Consider the following 18242-nt stretch of genomic DNA (forward strand, 5'->3'; position numbering starts at 1 on the left):
GTGTAAACTGTTGAAATATTTACTTAATATATACTAAATTGATCTTCTGTATTTAAAGAGAATTGAAAATGAATCTTGATGTGAATGGAATGGGAGAGAGGGTGGGAGATGGGAGGGTTGCAGGTGGTAGGGAAGTTATGGGGGGAAAAGCCATTGTAATTCATAAGCTGTACTTTGGAAATTTATATTTATTAAATAAAAGTTTAAAAAAAGACAGCTACATATGGCAGTAAGCTGAGGGTTTGGATCATAGCTACAGCAAGGGTTATTCCACACCAAACTGTAAAAGAAATGCAAGGCTTTTTATATTTACAAATTAATGAAGATCTTGGTGTTGAGATTTCTGTTACAACATTCCTTTACTATTCTTCTGGAATAGCTCCTTGTAAAAGTCTCAAGATAGAAGCTAAATTTATGTCTGTTGGGGGCACCAGTTAGGCTGGCAGGCAGTCAGTGTACTTCTGAGAGTGGAAATTATAAAATTAGTGTGAGTGTCACTATGGTTTGGTGTTACACCATCCCACATATGGCTGATCTTGAAAACTATTTATAAGGTAAATTCTTCACAATGGACAGAATTTCATGTAACATTCAATCATCCATTTTGTGTGGAAAGAGAAATAATGTAAAGTTAGAATATATATAAATCAGGGGGCGGAGCCAAGATGGTGGAAGAGTGAGGGCACACACAACAGTTTGGGAAAAGAAATTTAAACAAGGGAGGAGTTACTGTACCCTGAAGAAGAGTCTCAGAGGAAAAAACTGCAGAGGAAACTCTTCCGGATCTAGTAGATGCGACACAGAGGACCTACTGGGAGAGTAAGGTGGCCCACTGCCGCGCTGCGCTGAGCCCTACCAAGCCGCCTGGAGCCGCGCTGAGCCGCACCTAGCAGCGCCCAGCCACACTGCGCCGCACCGACACGACCCGACCCGACCCACACGGAGGCGCACCATGGACATAGCCCACCCACAGAATTTGAGCCTCGGCGCTGGAAGCAAAGGTAACCAGATACATTGACCGCGAAGGTTAGACCATGGTCTGAGCTCACGCGGTGGGGAGGGGAAGCTACACCAGGCTGACTGGAAGAAAAAAAAAGGGGGGGGGGAACCAGCTGGGACACTAGCCTCTCTGCACTCTCCTTACAAACCCCAGAAAGAAAAAGAGCAGGGACCACTTACTTTACATAAGTAAAACAAACTCCTTAGCCTTGGCAACACTGAAGAATCAGAACTCTTTGGCAACACCTTCAAGATGCCAAACAAACATAGAAACCGAGGCAACAAGAGCAAGGAAGACACTATAATGCCACCAAATGAAAAAGACACCCCAATTCAAGATTATGAAGATGAAGAGATAGAGAAAATGCAAGAAGTGGATCTCAAAAAATTGGTAAGATCATTAAGAAGCTCTCAAAAACAAATTCTTGAACTACAGAAATCCTTAATGGACAAGATAGAAAATCTCTCTCGCGAAAATGAAATATTAAGGAGGAATCAAAATGAAATGAAACAACTAGTAGAAGATGAAACAGTGATAGTGACGAGAAACCATAATGAAATGAAGAATTCAATAGATCAAATGACAAACACATTAGAGAGCCTTAAAAACAGAATGGGGGAAGCAGAAGAGAGAATATCGGAATTAGAAGACAGAGAACAGGAAAGGAAACAGTCAAATCAAAGAAAAGAAGAGGAAATCAGAAATCTAAAAAATATTGTCGGGAATCTACAGGATACTATTAAAAAACCCAACATTCAGGTCCTAGGAGTTCCTGAAGGCATGGAGAGGGAGAAAGGATTAGAAGGCCTTTTTAGTGAGATACTAGCAGAAAATTTCACAGGTTTGGAGAAGGACAGAGACATCTTAGTACAGGAAGCTCATAGAACCCCTAATAAACATGACCAAAAGAGATCCTCACCACGACACATTGTAATTAAACTCACCACAGTGAAACATAAAGAAAAGATCTTAAAATGTGCAAGAGAGAAACATCAGACCACTCTCAGAGGATCCCCAATTAGACTCACAGCTGACTTCTCATCAGAAACCTAACAAGTGAGGAGGGAATGGCGAGACATAGCCCAGGTACTAAGAGAGAAAAACTGCCAGCCCAGAATATTATATCCTGCAAAGCTCTCATTTGTGAATGAAGGTGAAATAAAGACCTTTCACAGCAAACAGAAATTGAAAGAATTCGTCGCCACTCATCCAACCCTGCAAAAGATGCTTAAAGATGTGATACACGCTGAAACACAGAAACGCGGTGACCAATATGAAAGAAGGTAAAGGAAGGAAACCTCACAGCAAAAGATCACAGGAAACCCAAAAAAGATAGGGCAAAGTTACTACTTATCGATAGGCACATTAAAACTTAAAGGCCTGAACAATCCAGTTAATAGACACTGATTGGCTGATTGGGTTGAAGAACAAAACCCATCTATCTGCTGCTTACAAGAAACACATCTTTCTAACAAAGATGCACACAGACTGAAAGTGAAAGGCTGGAAAAAGATATACCATGCCAACAGAAATGAAAAAAGAGTAGCCATCTTAATATCAGATAACATAAATTTTACCACAAAAACTATTAGGAGAGACAAAGAGGGGCACTATTTAATGATTAAGGGATCCATTCAACAGGAAGATATAACGATTATCAATGTATATGCACCTAATTAGAGGGCACCAGCTTATTTAAAAGACTTCTTAAGGGACTTAAAGGGAGACTTAGACCCCAATACAATAGTACTGGGGGACTTCAATACTCCATTCTCAGAGATAGACAGATCATCCGGACAGAAGACCAACAGGGAGACAGTAGATTTAAATGACACTATAGCTCAAATGGACCTAACAGATATCTACAGAACTTTTTATCCTACACAGAAAGACTTTACATTCTTCTCAGCAGTACATGGAACCTTCTCTAGGATTGACCACATGCTAGGACATAAAGCAAGTCTCAGCAAATTCAAAAGAATTAGAATCATACCATGCAGCTTCTCAGACCATAAAGGAATGAAGTTGGAAATTAGCAACTCGGGAATCCCCAGAGCACGTACAAACACATGGAGACTGAACAACATGCTCCTGAATGAACAATGGGTAATAGAAGAAATTAAAAGAGAAATCAAAAATTTTCTAGAAGTAAATGAGGATAACAGCACATCATACCAAAACCTATGGGATACAGCAAAAGCAGTGTTAAGAGGAAAGTTTATATCACTAGTTGCCTACATCAAGAAATTGGAAAGGCACCAAATAGATGAGCTTTCGAGTCATCTCAAGGATCTAGAAAATCTGCAGCAAACCAAACCCAAACCCAGTAGGAGAAGAGAAATAATTAAAATCAAAGAAGAAATCAACAGGATTGAATCCAAAAAAAACATTACAAAAAATCAGCCAAACGAGGAGCTGGTTTGTTGAAAAAATAAACAAAATGGACTCCCCATTAGCCCAACTAACTAAAAAAAGATGAAAAAAGACCCAAATCAATAAAATCAGAGATGAAAAGGGAAATGTAACAACAGACTCCGCAGAAATAAAAAGAATCATCAGAAATTACTACAAGGACTTGTATGCCAGCAAACAGGGAAATCTATCAGAAATGGACAGATTCTTGGACACATACAACCTACCTAAATTGAGCCAAGAAGACATAGAAAATCTAAACAGACCCATAACTGACACAGAAATTGAAACAGTAATAAAGGCCCTCCCAACAAAGAAAAGCCCAGGGCCAGATGGATTCACTGCTGAGTTCTACCAGACAATTAGAGAAGAACTAACTCCAATTCTTCTCAAACTATTCAGAGCAATCGAAAAAGAGGGAATCCTCCCAAACTCTTTCTATGAAGCCAGTATCACCTTAATTCCTAAGCCGGAAAAAGATGCAGCACTGAAAGAGAATTACAGACAATATCCCTGATGAACATAGATGCAAAAATCCTCAAAAAATTCTGGCCAATAGAATGCAACAACACATCAGAAAGATCATCCACCCAGACCAAGTGGGATTTATCCCTGGTATGCAGGGATGGTTCAACGTTCGCAAAACAATCAACGTGATACACTACATTAACAGACAGCAGAAGAAAAACCATGTGATTCTCTCAATAGACGCAGAGAAAGCATTTGATAAAATACAATACCCTTTCATGATGAAAACCCTAAGCAAACTGGGTATAAAAGGAACATTCCTCAATACAATCAAAGCAATTTATGAAAAACCTACGGCCAGTATCCTATTAAATGGGGAAAAGCTGGAAGCATTTCCACTGAGATCGGGTACCAGACAGGGATGCCCACTCTCACCAATGCTATTCAATATAGTTCTGGAAGTTTTAGCCAGAGCTATTAGGCAAGAAAAAGAAATTAAAGGGATACAAATTGGGAAGGAAGAACTCAAACTATCCCTCTTGGCAGACGATATGATTCTTTATTTAGGGGACCCAAAGGACTCTACTAAGAGACTGCTGGAATTCATCGAAGAGTTTGGCAAAGTAGCAGGATATAAAATCAATGCACAAAAGTCAACAGCCTTTGTATACACAGAAAATGCCACGGCTGAGGAAGAACTTCGAAGTTCAATCCCATTCTCAATAGCTACAAAAACAATCAAATACCTTGGAATAAACTTAACCAAGGACATTAAAGATCTCTACGATGAAAACTACAAAACCTTAAAGAAAGAAATAGAAGAGGATACCAAAACATGGAGAAATCTTCCATGAAATGGATTGGAAGAATCAACATCATCAAAATGTCCATTCTCCCAAAAGCAATTTACAGATTCAATGCAATACCAATCAAGATACCAAAGACATTCTTCTCAGGTCTGGAAAAAAGGATGCTAAAATTCATATGGAGACACAGGAGACCTCGAATAGCCAAAGCAATCTTGTACAACAAAAACAAAGCCGGAGACATCACAATACCAGATTTCAGGACATACTATAGGGCAGTAGTTATCAAAACAGCATGATAATGGTACAGAAACAGATGGATAGACCAATGGAACAGAATAGAAACACCAGAAATGAACCCAAACATCTACAGCCAACTCATATTTGATCAAGGATCCAAAACCAATCCCTGGAGTAAGGACAGTCTATTCAATAAATGGTGCTGGGAAAATTGGATTTCCACATGCAGAAGCAAGAAGCAAGATCCCTACCTTTCAACTTACACAAAAATTCACTCAACTTGGATCAAAAACTTAAATCTACGACCAGACACCATCAAATTATTAGAGAGCATTGGAGAAGCCTGCAAGTTATAGGTACTGGCAAAGACTTCTTGAAAAATACCCCAGGAGCACAGGCAGTCAAAGCCAAAATTAACTATTGTGATTGCATCAAACTGAGAAGTTTCTGTACTGCAAAAGAAACAGTCAGGAAAGTGAATAGGAAACCGACAGAATGGGAAAAAATATTTGCAAACTACGCAACAGATAAAGGGTTGATAACCAGAATCTACAAAGAAATCAAGAAACTCCAAAACATCAAAACAAACAACCCACTTAAGAGATGGGCCAAAGACCTCAACAGACATCTTTCCAAAGAGGAAATCCAAATGGCCAACAGACACATGAAAAAATGGTCAAGATCACTAGCAATTAGAGAAATGCAAATCAAAACCACAATGAGGTTTCACCTCACCCCGGTTAGAATGGCTCACAGTCAGAAATCTACCAACAATAGATGCTGGAGAGGATGTGGGGAAAAAGGGACACTAACCCAATGTTGGTGGGAATGTAAACTGGTTAAGCCACTATGGAAGTCTCTCTGGAGATTCCTCAGAAACCTGAATAGAACCCTACCATTCAACCCAGCCATCCCACTCCTTGGAATTTACCCAAAGGAAATTAATTTGGCAAACAAAAAAGCCATCTGCACATTAATGTTTATTGCAGCTCAATTCACAATAGCTAAGACCTGGAACCAACCCAAATGCCCATCAACAGTAGACTGGATAAAGAAACTATGGGACATGTACTCTATGGAATACTATACAGCAGTCAAAAACAATGAAACCCAGACATTTGCAGCAAAATGGAGCAATCTGGAAAGCATCATGCTAAGTGAATTAAGCCAGCCCCAAAGAAACAAATATCATTTGTTTTCCCTGATCGGCGACAACTAACTGAGCACCAAAGGGTAACCTGTGGAAGTGTAATGGACACAATTAGAAATAGTGACTTGATCAGCTATGGTGCTGACTGTTGATGTACAATGTAACACTTTATCCATTTTAGTATTTTTTTGTAAACTTTGTAATTAACACACAATTATTCTGAGGTGTCTAAATCTTAGCTGAAAAGTGATCCCGGTTAAATATAAGAATGAGAAAAGGAGAGGGAGGAGATGTATAATAGGGGACATGCTCAATTGGATTTGCCCCAAATGATGGAGTTAGAAAAGTGCCACGGGATTCCAATACAATCCCATCAAGGTGGCATGTACCAATGCCATCTCACCAGCCCAGGTGATCAATTTCAGTTCACAACTGATCACACGGATAGGCCTAAGAGTCAAAGGGATCACACAAACAAGATTAATATCTGCTAATACTAACTGATAAAAAAAGGGAGAGAAGGATCCAACATGGGAAGGGTGATACACAGCAGACTCATAGAATGACAGATGTCCTAAAGAGCACTCTGGCCTCAGAATCAGCCCTTAAGGCATTTGGATCTGGCTCAAGAGCCTATGAGAGTATTTTAGGCATGGAAAGCCAAGACACGTTGGGGAAAAAAAAGATGAAGAAGAAGAAGAAGAAGAAGAAGAAGAAGAAGAAGAAGAAGAAGAAGAAGAAGAAGAAGAAGAAGAAGAAGAAGAAGAAGAAGAAGAAGAAGAAGACCTAAATGAAGGATCTCAGCGAGTGTGATCACAGTGGAAAGAATGGGGCCATCAAAGTAGGAGGTACCTTTCTCTGAAGGGAGGAGAGAACTTCCACTTTGACTATGGCCTTGTCGGAATAGGATTGAAGTCGGCGAACCCTAAAGGCTTCCATAGCCTTGGCAACTCATGGCTAGAGCCTAGGGAGATTACCGATGCCATAAACAAGTGTGTTAAATTGTTAAATCAACATCAGGAGTCACTGTGTACTTGCGTCCCATGTGGGACCTGTCCTTAATAGGTTGTCAAAGGTGAAGTAATGATATAACTAGTACTGAAACAGTATTCTTACACTTTGTGGTTATGTTTGGGTGCAAACTGATGAAATCTTTGCTTATTATATACTGAAGCAATCTCCTGTATATAAAGATAATTGAAAATGAAAAAAAAAAAACCCTTGGTTTTAAATTGGAAATTACATAGAAAAATAATCAATCTTTTTTTAAAAAAATATCTTGCAGAATCTTGGTCATTAATGTGATGTACACTGTTCTTTAATGCTATAACTAGTACTCCAACAGTATTTTTTCACTTTGTATTTCTATGGGAGGACAAACTGTTGAAATCTATATATATACTAAACTGATCTTCTATATATAAAGAGAATTGAAAATGAATCTTGATGGGAATGGAAGGGGAGAGTGAGTGGGAGGGGGGAGGGTTGCGGGTGGGGGGGAAGTTGTGTGGGGGGGAGCCTTTGTAATCCATGAGCTGTACTTTGGAAATTTATATTCACTAAATAAAAAATAAATAAAAAAATAAAAAGGCAACAGTTTGGTAAAAAAAAGAATATATATAAATCAAAGGAAGTGATAACTGGAAATTTTTCAGGTATCTAGAAGGAATAAAAAGGCTTTATGGAAAGAAATGTGGAACAGAGGCACATTTATAGATGTATGAGCCTGGTATATGTACTGTTACCTTCTCTATATCACTGATAACTCCAACATGATAGTTTACACTATAGAATAACAAGTGAGTAACTAGCTCAAAAACATGACTTAGAGAGCAAATGTTGCCAAGTTTCAGTAATTTTTCCTCATCCTCCTACCTGTAATACAGGTGCAATGAACATTTGAATGAAGTAATTTCAGTTGTAGGGATGGGAAATTTACACAGATTTAATATCATGCACTACAATACACAATCTATCATCTACAAGATACCAGTGTAGTGTCCCTAATAAAACAGCATTCTTTTTTAAAATTTCAACAAGTTACTTGTTTTCACGTTGACTATATTAGAACCTTTCCATCATAGATGTAGCAATAATCTTGCTTTTATTAATTTTTACTTTAAACACATGTAAATTGTACATACTTATGCAAGTGTTATGTGATGTTTTAATAGATGAATACATTGTGTAATTTCAATCAGGATAAATATATCTATCTCCTCCAACACTTACCATTTCAATATGGTAAAAGCAACCAAAACCCTATTTCCTAGGGTTTTTTAAAATAAAGAAGAATGCAGTATATTACCTATAGTCACCCTACTGTGCAATAGAACCTCAGAACTTCCTACTCTTATCCAGTCATAACTTATGACTTTTCAGTGAGCCTTTCTCTATTCTTCTCTCCCTTTTTCCATTCCAAGTCTCTGGTTGTTGAGAATGTTACACTTTGAACTTTCATGACATCATCTTTTTTTTTCAGATTACACATAGAATGATGTAATATAATACTACTACTATTATGCTTGGTGTATTTCACTTAACATAATGACCTCCAGTTAAATACATGTGTTTCAAGTGACAAAATTTTATCTGTTTATCACTGGGTAGTATTTCATGTGTATATTAACACATATTACTCATCTATTCATCAGTAGATGGACACTAAGTAAGTAATAACACTTCATGTGCTAAAAAGCAGAGATTGGGTTAAGGAATTAGGTTCACATGACTTATTTGGGAAATGATTTCAGGAAGAATGTGTAAAGAAACAGGAAAAGTGAGAAATATAAGAAAAGAAATTATGGTCTTTTATTAGCCATGTTCTGTGTAATGAGAGCAAAGTACTCTCAGGACTTCCTAATAAACACATGAGAGATTTTCAAGTCAAGGAAGAGTGGCTAGAGATTGATTCACTCACTACTTACATCCATTGTTTGAGGTTTTCCCCTAGGGTTATTAAATCTCTTATTTTTCTGAGCAACATTTGTCTGTGTGCCAGATGGGCCCCCATGGTGTCAAGCAAGGACTTTGAACAGAGTACGAAGATGTATACCACAGGTCTGAGGTAATCACAGTCAGTGTTACGTGAGATGAATCTAAGCTCATGTGGAACCATCCACTGTGGCTCTGCTGGAATCAGTCCTAGGCTGAGAAGATGAGCTCACTATCACAGAATCTCCTACTTTAGAAGGTGTGGTAGAAATGCTGTATTCCACATGTGCTACCACAGAAACTAGGCTTGCAACATTATCTGAAGAATGTGTTCTGAGAAAGAGAGAAGATAAGCTCAAAGAAAATCAAGGACAACTTACACTTGTAGGAAGAAGAAAATCTCATGAAAAAGAGAAATGAAGAGAATTCTTGTGCTTTGTACGGTGACAATCAGCTAAACTTAGATTCTGTCTTTTAACTAAAAACTTTTTATAAATAGTTGATCCAAAGAAAAGCATCTATTTCAATGATTAGTAATGAAAAAGAAACTGGAAGAGATAAAATAGGTGGGTACCTAGATATATATAATTAGACAGACACTACTATACAAATAAACTTAAGAAAAGAAGAGAAATTTGAATAGACAAAGATAAGAAACCAAAAGGTAGTGGCTATCCTAGAGATGAAAATCAAAGGATAGAATACAACAGTCAATTTTAGAGAGAGGAATGTCCACAAGACTGATGTTCTCGATGAAACCACTCTTTTATGCTAATAATAAAACTCAAATTGCTAACCACAGTGCTAATATTTATTCAAAAACTGAAAAAATTATACAAAAATGAGCTAATAATGACACAGAATAGAGAATAGAGACAGAAAAAGCATAGATTTTATAAAATACATGAAATAATAAGGAAAATTTTGAAAAATATGCTAAATTATAAATCATGAGAAATCAGTGAATCCTAAGACCCTAATAATATGAAAAGCATTTATCTGGTGGTTGCTTATAGATAAATAGTCTTGAAGCATGCAAACTGTTTACTGAGAGTACTTCAAATAAATATCCTCAATTCTGTGGGTGGATAAAGCTAGATAATTATTTATGCAATGAATTGTTAATGTAAGTTTATGCCATAATTTTTCCTACAATCATGGCTTGATTAGTCCATTTGATATGATATGATAGTTTTGAAGATTTTGAATGTTCTCATCTTAACTGCAAGTTTTTTGTTTTTCTTCAGCACATTTATGCATTCATTATTCATTGATATTATCTTTTGCACTGGAGAAGACATTAAAGACAGATTATCTGCTCCACAATATAAATACACATAATATAGAAAAAAGAAGGAAAATATATGTATTAATTTTATTTCCTTTTTTTAAAGATTTATTTATTTATTTGAAAGTCAGAGAGGTCTTCCATCCAATGGTTCACTTCCCAATTGGCCGCAATGGCCGGAGCTGCACCAATCTGAAGTTAGAAGCCAGGAGCTTCTTCCTGGTCTCCCACACAGGTGTAGGGGCCCAAAAACCCAGACAGATATATTAGTTTTTAAGTTATTTTGCAAAGAAGATAATGTAGAGATGCAACACAACCATTTTTTATTCATACTGTCTGCAAATCTTTGTGTATATAGTTTGGTTTTTGCACCTAGAATAATCTACAAAACACTGTCATCATTATTATAATTATATCAAACATACATAAACCAAATGTTATGTTCCAGGGATATGTTTTAGCTTTTCCATTGTGCTTTTACATCCAGTCCCTCTGACAAGAATAGGTAAGGAATATGATTTTTCCAAATACAAAAATTAAGGAAAATATTAAGATAAAAACAAAATTATTAAATACTTTTTAACACTACACAGTATAAAAATGATTGAAGAATTATTCAGGCCCAGCTTTTGATAGAGAAATTGAAATTGAGAAGAAGAGAAAGAAGAGAGAGAGGAAGAAGATAAAAGGATAGGAGAGATGAAGGGGGAGAGAAAAACAGATGAGAAGATAGATAAATAGAGAAGATAGATAAATAAAAAAGATAGAGAAAGGAAAGAAAAGGATGAGAGAAAGCTAATATGCACCAAACAGTGTTTATATATGTGTGTGTATGTGTGTGTTTGTGTTTGTATGTATATATAAAAATGGGTGTAGTGAATAGTGAATTCAAAATCTTTAAGATAAAGGTGAAATAGTTTTAACATTTATCATAAAGATTTTTATGTGTGGTACTAAACTATATTTTGCATAATATTTTTTATGAAGTATCATAATCATAAGCAAAATATGTGAAATACATAAAGATGGAAAGGGAGAATTAATTATGGTTGTAAAAGATTAAAGCACTGGCTAATCTTCTATTTTTTCCTAAGTTACTGCAGGTGAGAATTTTAGCCTTCAGTAGAAAAGAATCAAAGAAGTCATTGAGCTCTTCTTCCTGTGTCTCCACTGGAACCATCAAAGGCATCTGAGTAACTCTGAACTATTGCTCAAAAAAGGCAATTTTCCCAGAAGTTATGAACACAATTTGCAATAACAGTCACAGTGATTTCACCCTCCTTGGCTTCTCTGACAAGCCATATTTGGAAAAGATACTTTTTTGGATCATTTTGATCCTTTATTGCTTAACTCTTACAGGAAATATGCTCATAGTTCTTTTGTCCTTGAAAGATACAAAACTTCACATTCCTATGTATTTCTTTCTTTCCAATCTTTCTCTGTTGGATCTCTGTTTCACAAGCAGCTGCGTTCCACAAATGTTGATTAATTTCTGGGGTCCAGAGAAAACTATCAGCTACACTGGCTGTGCTATTCAACTATATGTCTTCTTGTGGCTAGGAGCCACTGAATGTGTCCTTCTTGTCATCATGTCTGTGGACCGCTATGTAGCAGTATGTCATCCACTTCAGTATAGCTCAATCATGCACCCAAAAGTTTGTCTACAGCTGGCTCTCCTGGCATGGGGGATTGGCCTGGTTCAGTCTCTGATCCAATCTCCTGCCACACTCCAGCTACCTTTCTGCTCCCACCACATGGTTGATAACATTGTGTGTGAAGTGCCAGCACTTATGCAGCTGTCTAGTACAGACACTACCTACAATGAAATTCAGATGTCCATAGCTAGTACTATTCTCCTGGTGATGCCCTTGATCATTATCCTCTCCTCTTATGGTGCTATTGCTAAGGCTGTACTGCGGATAAAGTCAACTTCAGGGCAGAGAAAAGCATTTGGCACCTGCACTTCTCACCTTCTTGTGGTCTCGCTCTTTTACGGAACTGTCACAGCTGTCTACCTTCAACCCAAGAATGACTATGCTCATAAATGGGGCAAGTTTCTCACCCTTTTCTACACTGTTATAACCCCAACTCTTAACCCCCTCATCTATACTCTAAGGAACAAGGAGGTAAAGGGGGCACTAATAAGATTAAAGAGAAGGATCTGTGATTTCCAGAATAAGTTAGGAGGTTGATATATGTTTGCCTGTTGCTTAACTTGAGGATAGAGATCCATTTCATCACAAAAGTCTGGAGTTTGATCTGTAGCCCTAAAGTAGGAGAGAAAGGGCTATGTTTGTTCAAGCTGTGATTTCAGTTCCACTCATCAGTTATTGATAAGACCCTTAATTTCTCCCTAGTGCTGTTACTCTAAAAGTTTATTATTTTGAACCTTGATACTCTGGGCACTCACTTATAGGAATAGGCTTCAAGTTCTTCTTCACCCTAGGTCCCCACTGTAATGAAATATAGTCTGGTCTTTTATGAGATTAAATTTGCATTAATTTATCTTATTAACCATAATTTAACAATTATGCACCTAATTTGATCTAGTTGCTAAGGATATTATGATAGACAAAAACATACAAAATCATCAACATAATGGACATTATATCAAATTGTTGAGTTAGATAATAACCAAAATAAGTTCTATTTGTTATCTTATTAGAGAGAACCTCATTGCTCAACTCTTGCTTGAGCTTATTAATCATGATTCCTACTTTGTGATGTTGAATATCATGCACCAAAATTTAATTTTTGTTGCCTTCTAGCTATTTCTTATTAGTGTCTACTTCTTAGTTTAGCTGAAATCATGATTATAAATAGTGACTCTCCTGTGTAGATTTTTTGATACACGTTTCTCACTTTTTAGCTGCCTGCCATGTACTTCTGCCTAAGTCATGTATATATGAATCCAGAATCAAATTTTTAAATTTTTATTTTCCAAAAATTTCACTAAATTGAACATAAAATGTAGCACAACTACTATGAGGTATAAAACACATATATTTGTAAAATTTTTTAGTTATGCTTCAATTCAGTTGCAGGGGCAAAGATAGTAATAGAGGAGAGAATTAGGAGATGGGATTGTTTGTAGCATTTTAATTTAATAGACTTGGAGTAGCTCTGAGGAGTGACTAGGATGTTAATCAGGACATTGTAATGAGTATCTCAGAGTAAGAGGTGAACTCTACCCCAGAGGTGGATACAGTGATGCAATGTATTCAAAATCTTACCCTTATTTTGACATAGTCTTGAATAACACCCAGGGCTTTGTATAGAGGAAAACTATGAACCAAATGTCAAAATTTAAATGGATTAGATAGAGGAAAGTTATGATTCAAGTGAATGATAGCAGCAAGAAGAGAAGGAGGGGCCAGAGCAGTGGCATGGGTGAAGCTGTCGCCTGCAGTGCTGCATCCTATATGGGTGCCGGTTGGAGTCCCAGCTACTGCACTTCTTATCCAGCTCTCTTCTATGGCCTGGGAAAGCAGTGGAAGATAGCCCAAGTCCTTGAGCCCTTGCACCCACGTGGGAAGCCTGGAGGAAGCTCATGACTCTTGGTTTCAGATCAGTGCAGCTCTTGCTGCTCTGCTCATCTGGGGAGTGAACCAGCAGATGGAAGACTTCTCTCTCTCCCTGCCTCTCCTTTTCTCTCTGTACAACTTTAACTTTCAAATAAACAAATAAATCTATTTAAAAAAAAGCAGAGAAGGAGCTCGGGCTCACAAACGTGAGACTGCACAATAGTAACATGGTATAGCTGTACAAACTAAGATTAGTAGGCTTAATGCCCAAGATTTCTAATTTAAAACATTGGATTGTGCCTTAAAAGGGGCATTTTAATTAACATGGTAAGGGATTCAATACAAGCTGACTGAAACCACACTGTGGCAAACACCAGTCTAGATAACTGCTCAGCTAAAAACCACATAGGCTTCAAATTAATGAATATATTAGAAATAAGATTGGGGGCTATTGCTGTGGCACAGTGGGTTAAACCTCCGCTTGCAGCACCAGCATCCATATGGGCTCCAGTTCCAGTCCCTGCTGCTACTCTTCTGATTCAGCTCTCTGATGTGGCCTAGGAAAGCAGTGTAAGATGGCTTAGTGTTTGGACCCCTGCACCCACATGGGAAATCTGGAAGAAGTCCCTGGTTCTTGGCTTCGGATTTTCCCCGCCCCAGCCATTGCAGCTATTTGGAGAGTTAATCAGTATAAGGAAAACCTTTCTCTGTCTCTCCCTCTCACTGTCTACAACTCTACCCTATAAATAAACTAATTAAATTAAAAAATAAGATTGAAGGAAATAAGTCAAAATGTAGTAAAAATATTAGCTGAGGCCAGAGCCGAGGCCCATTAGGCTAATTCTCCACCTGCGGCGCAGGCACCCCGGATTCTGCTCCTGGTTGGGGTGCCAGATTCTGTCCCAGTTGCTCCTCTTCCAGTCCAGCTCTCTGCTGTGGCCTGGGAGTGCAGTGGAGGAAGGCCCAATTGCTTGAGCCCTGCACCCACATGGGAGACCAGGAGGAAGCACCTGGCTCCTGGCTGCAGATTGGCGCAGCGCGCTGGCCACAACGCGCAAGCTGTAGTGGCCACTTGGGGGGTGAACCAACGGGAAAAGGAAGACCTTTCTCTTTGTCTCTCTCTCTCTCACTGTCTAACTCTGCCTGTCAAAAAAATATTAGCTTAAAACTTCTGAAGGCTCGCGGGCAAGATGGCGGAATAGGCAGAAGCACACTTAGTCCGGGGGGAGAGAAAGTTTAATATAAGTGGAGATACTGCAGGGTCAAGGAAGAGCAGGGGATGAAACAGCAGAGGAAACTCTTCCGGAACTAGTGATTCACAGTGGACCTGTGTGGAGAGCGTGGGAGCCCAAGTTCGGGACACCAGCGGCAGACTCAACGCACCAGCGCTGGAACGCGAGGTGAGCCGAACCTCCATAGCCCGAGATACCAGCGAGCAAGCGGAAAGAGGAGGCTAGAGGGAACGAGGCTTGAAACTCCGTGGGGAAAAGTTCACCAGGCTAACTAGAAGAGAGAGAAAAAATAAATAAATAAAGTGACTGATACGGACACAAGTTTCTCTCTCTCCGCTCACCTCTCAAAGGCGAGCAAGACAGAGCAGGCGCCATTTTGGACATACGTCATAAGCTGGGCGACCTCAGGTCTGCACCGGCCCTGAGCCGAGCAGAAAAACCTGACTCTGGGGGGAGGGGTGAAATAACAGGAGATTAGCATCTAACTTGGCAACCCAGTGGGAGATTGCAGGAGAACTGGAGCCCACACTGAGGGCAGCAGAGATTCCCTGTGTGGTCCTTGGGAAAGAGCTTCTGATCTCTGGCTCCTGTGGGTATATCATTTGCCTGCTAACTACCTCCAATTACATTCAGCTGTGCGGAATTACTTCCCTTTTGAATCAAAAAAGAGAGAGATTTACCACACCTAACCTGGGAGTGTCATCTTTGACACACCCTCAGCCCTGAGGAACCAAACACAGCTCTCAGTCCACACTCAAGCCTCTAAGGCACCACTGAAAGCAGACAGTCCACTTAATATAAAGCCATAGTGTAACAAGAAAAAACACCACAGTGAAGAAACCAAATATCTCCAACATGCCAAACAACAAACGCAAAAACGAAGCTAACAAGAATAAGGAAGACACTATGACACCCCCAAATGAAAAAGACACCCCAATTCAAGATTATGAAGATGAGGAGATTGAAGAAATGCAAGAAGCAGATCTCAAAAAATTGCTAAGAACATTAAGAAGTTCTCAAAAACAAATTCTTGAACTACAGAAATCCTTCATGGACAAGATAGAAAATCTCTCTCGTGAAAATGAAATATTAAGGAGGAATCAAAATGAATTGAAACAACTAGTGGAACAAGAAATGGTGATAGTGATGAGAAATCATAATGAAATGAAGAATTCAATAGATCAAATGACAAACACATTAGAGAGTCTTAAAAACAGAATGGACGAAGCAGAAGAGAGAATATCAGACTTAGAAGACAGAGAACAGGAAAGGAAACAATCAAATCAAAGAAAAGAAGAAGAAATCAGAAATCTAAAAAATACTGTCAGGAATCTACAGGATACTCTTAAAAAACCCAACATTCGGGTTCTAGGAGTACCTGAAGGCATGGAGAGAGAGAAAGGATTAGAAGGCCTTTTTAGTGAGATACTAGCAGAAAATTTCCCAGGTTTGGAGAAAGACAGAGACATCCTAATACAGGAAGCTCATAGAACCCCTAATAAACATGACCAAAAGAGATCCTCACCACGACACGTCATAATCAAACTCACCACAGTGAAACACAAAGAAAAGATCCTAAAATGTGCAAGAGAGAAACGCCAGATTACTCTCAGAGGATCTCCAATTAGACTCACAGCTGACTTCTCTTCAGAAACCCTGCAAGCTAGGAGAGAATGGCGAGACATAGCCCAGGTGCTAAGAGAGAAAAACTGCCAGCCCAGAATATTATATCCTGCAAAGCTCTCATTTATGAATGAAGGTGAAATAAAGACCTTTCACAGCAAACAGAAACTGAAAGAATTTGTCGCCACTCGTCCAGCTCTGCAAAACATGCTTAAAGATGTGTTACATACAGAAACACAGAAACACGGTCACCAATATGAAAGAAGGTAAAGGTAGGAAACCTCACACCAAAAGATCACAGGAATCTCAAACCATATATTAGAAAGTATCTTTGGCTAATGGCAGGGCAAAGTTACTCCTTCTCAATAGTCACATTGAATGTTAATGGCTTGAACTGTCCAGTTAAAAGACACCGATTGGCTGATTGGGTTAAGGAACAAAACCCATCCTTTTGCTGCTTACAAGAAACCCATCTATCCAACAATGATCCATACAGGCTGAGAGTGAAAGGCTGGAAAAAGATATACCACGCCAACAGAAATGAAAAGAGAGCGGGCGTAGCCATCTTAATATCGGACAACATAAACTTTACCACAAAAACTGTTAAGAAAGATAAAGAGGGGCACTATTTAATGATTAAGGGATCAATTCAACAGGAAGATATAACGATTATCAATGTATATGCACCTAATTACAGGGCACCAGCTTATTTAAAAGACTTGTTAAGGGACTTAAAGGGAGACTTAGACCCCAATACAGTAGTACTGGGGGATTTCAATACTCCACTCTCAGAGATAGACAGATCAACAGGACAGAAGATCAACAAGGAGACAGTAGATTTAAATGACACTATAGCCCAAATGGATCTAACAGATATCTACAGAACTTTTCATCCTACATCTAAGGACTTTACATTCTTCTCAGCAGTACATGGAACCCTCTCTAGGATTGACCACATACTAGGCCATAAAGCAAGTCTCAGCAAATTCAAAAGAATTAGAATCATACCATGCAGCTTCTCAGACCACAAAGGAATGAAATTGGAAATTGGCAACTCAGGAATCCCTAGAGCACGTGCAAACACATGGAGATTGAACAACATGCTCCTGAATGAACAATGGGTCATAGAAGAAATTAAAAGAGAAATCAAAAATTTTCTGGAAGTAAATGAGGATAACAGCACAACATACCAAAACCTATGGGATACAACAAAAGCAGTGTTAAGAGGAAAGTTTATATCAATAGGTGCCTACATCAAGAAATTGGAAAGGCACCAAATAGATGAGCTTTCAAGTCATCTCAAGGATCTAGAAAATCTGCAGCAATCCAAACCCAAACCCAGTAGGAGAAGAGAAATAATTAAAATCAAAGAAGAAATCAACAGGATTGAATCCAAAAAAACATTACAAAAAATCAGCCAAACGAGGAGCTGGTTTTTTGAAAAAATAAACAAAATTGACACCCCATTGGCCCAACTAACTAAAAAAAGAAGAGAAAAGACCCAAATCAATAGGATCAGAGATGAAATGGGAAACGTAACAACAGACGCCACAGAAATAAAAAGA

General features: G+C 38.4%; 1 protein-coding gene across 1 annotated transcript; it reads left to right on the top strand.

The window, feature by feature from the left end:
• Nucleotides 1-11536: 11536 nt before the first annotated feature.
• LOC133756448 (olfactory receptor 2H2-like) lies at nucleotides 11537-12490 on the top strand. The gene has a single exon (XM_062187132.1). It carries the CDS (start codon nucleotides 11537-11539, stop codon nucleotides 12488-12490), a length of 954 nt encoding a protein of 317 aa, XP_062043116.1.
• The last annotated feature ends 5752 nt before the right edge of the window (nucleotides 12491-18242 follow it).

This window comes from Lepus europaeus, chromosome 3 (genome assembly GCF_033115175.1).
Source record: "Lepus europaeus isolate LE1 chromosome 3, mLepTim1.pri, whole genome shotgun sequence".
Taxonomy (NCBI): Eukaryota; Metazoa; Chordata; class Mammalia; order Lagomorpha; family Leporidae; genus Lepus; species Lepus europaeus.

Coding starts and splice junctions, on each gene's coding strand:
- LOC133756448 (XM_062187132.1), top strand. CDS start 11,537: ATGAACACAATTTGCAATAACAGTCACAGTGATTTCACCCTCCTTGGC.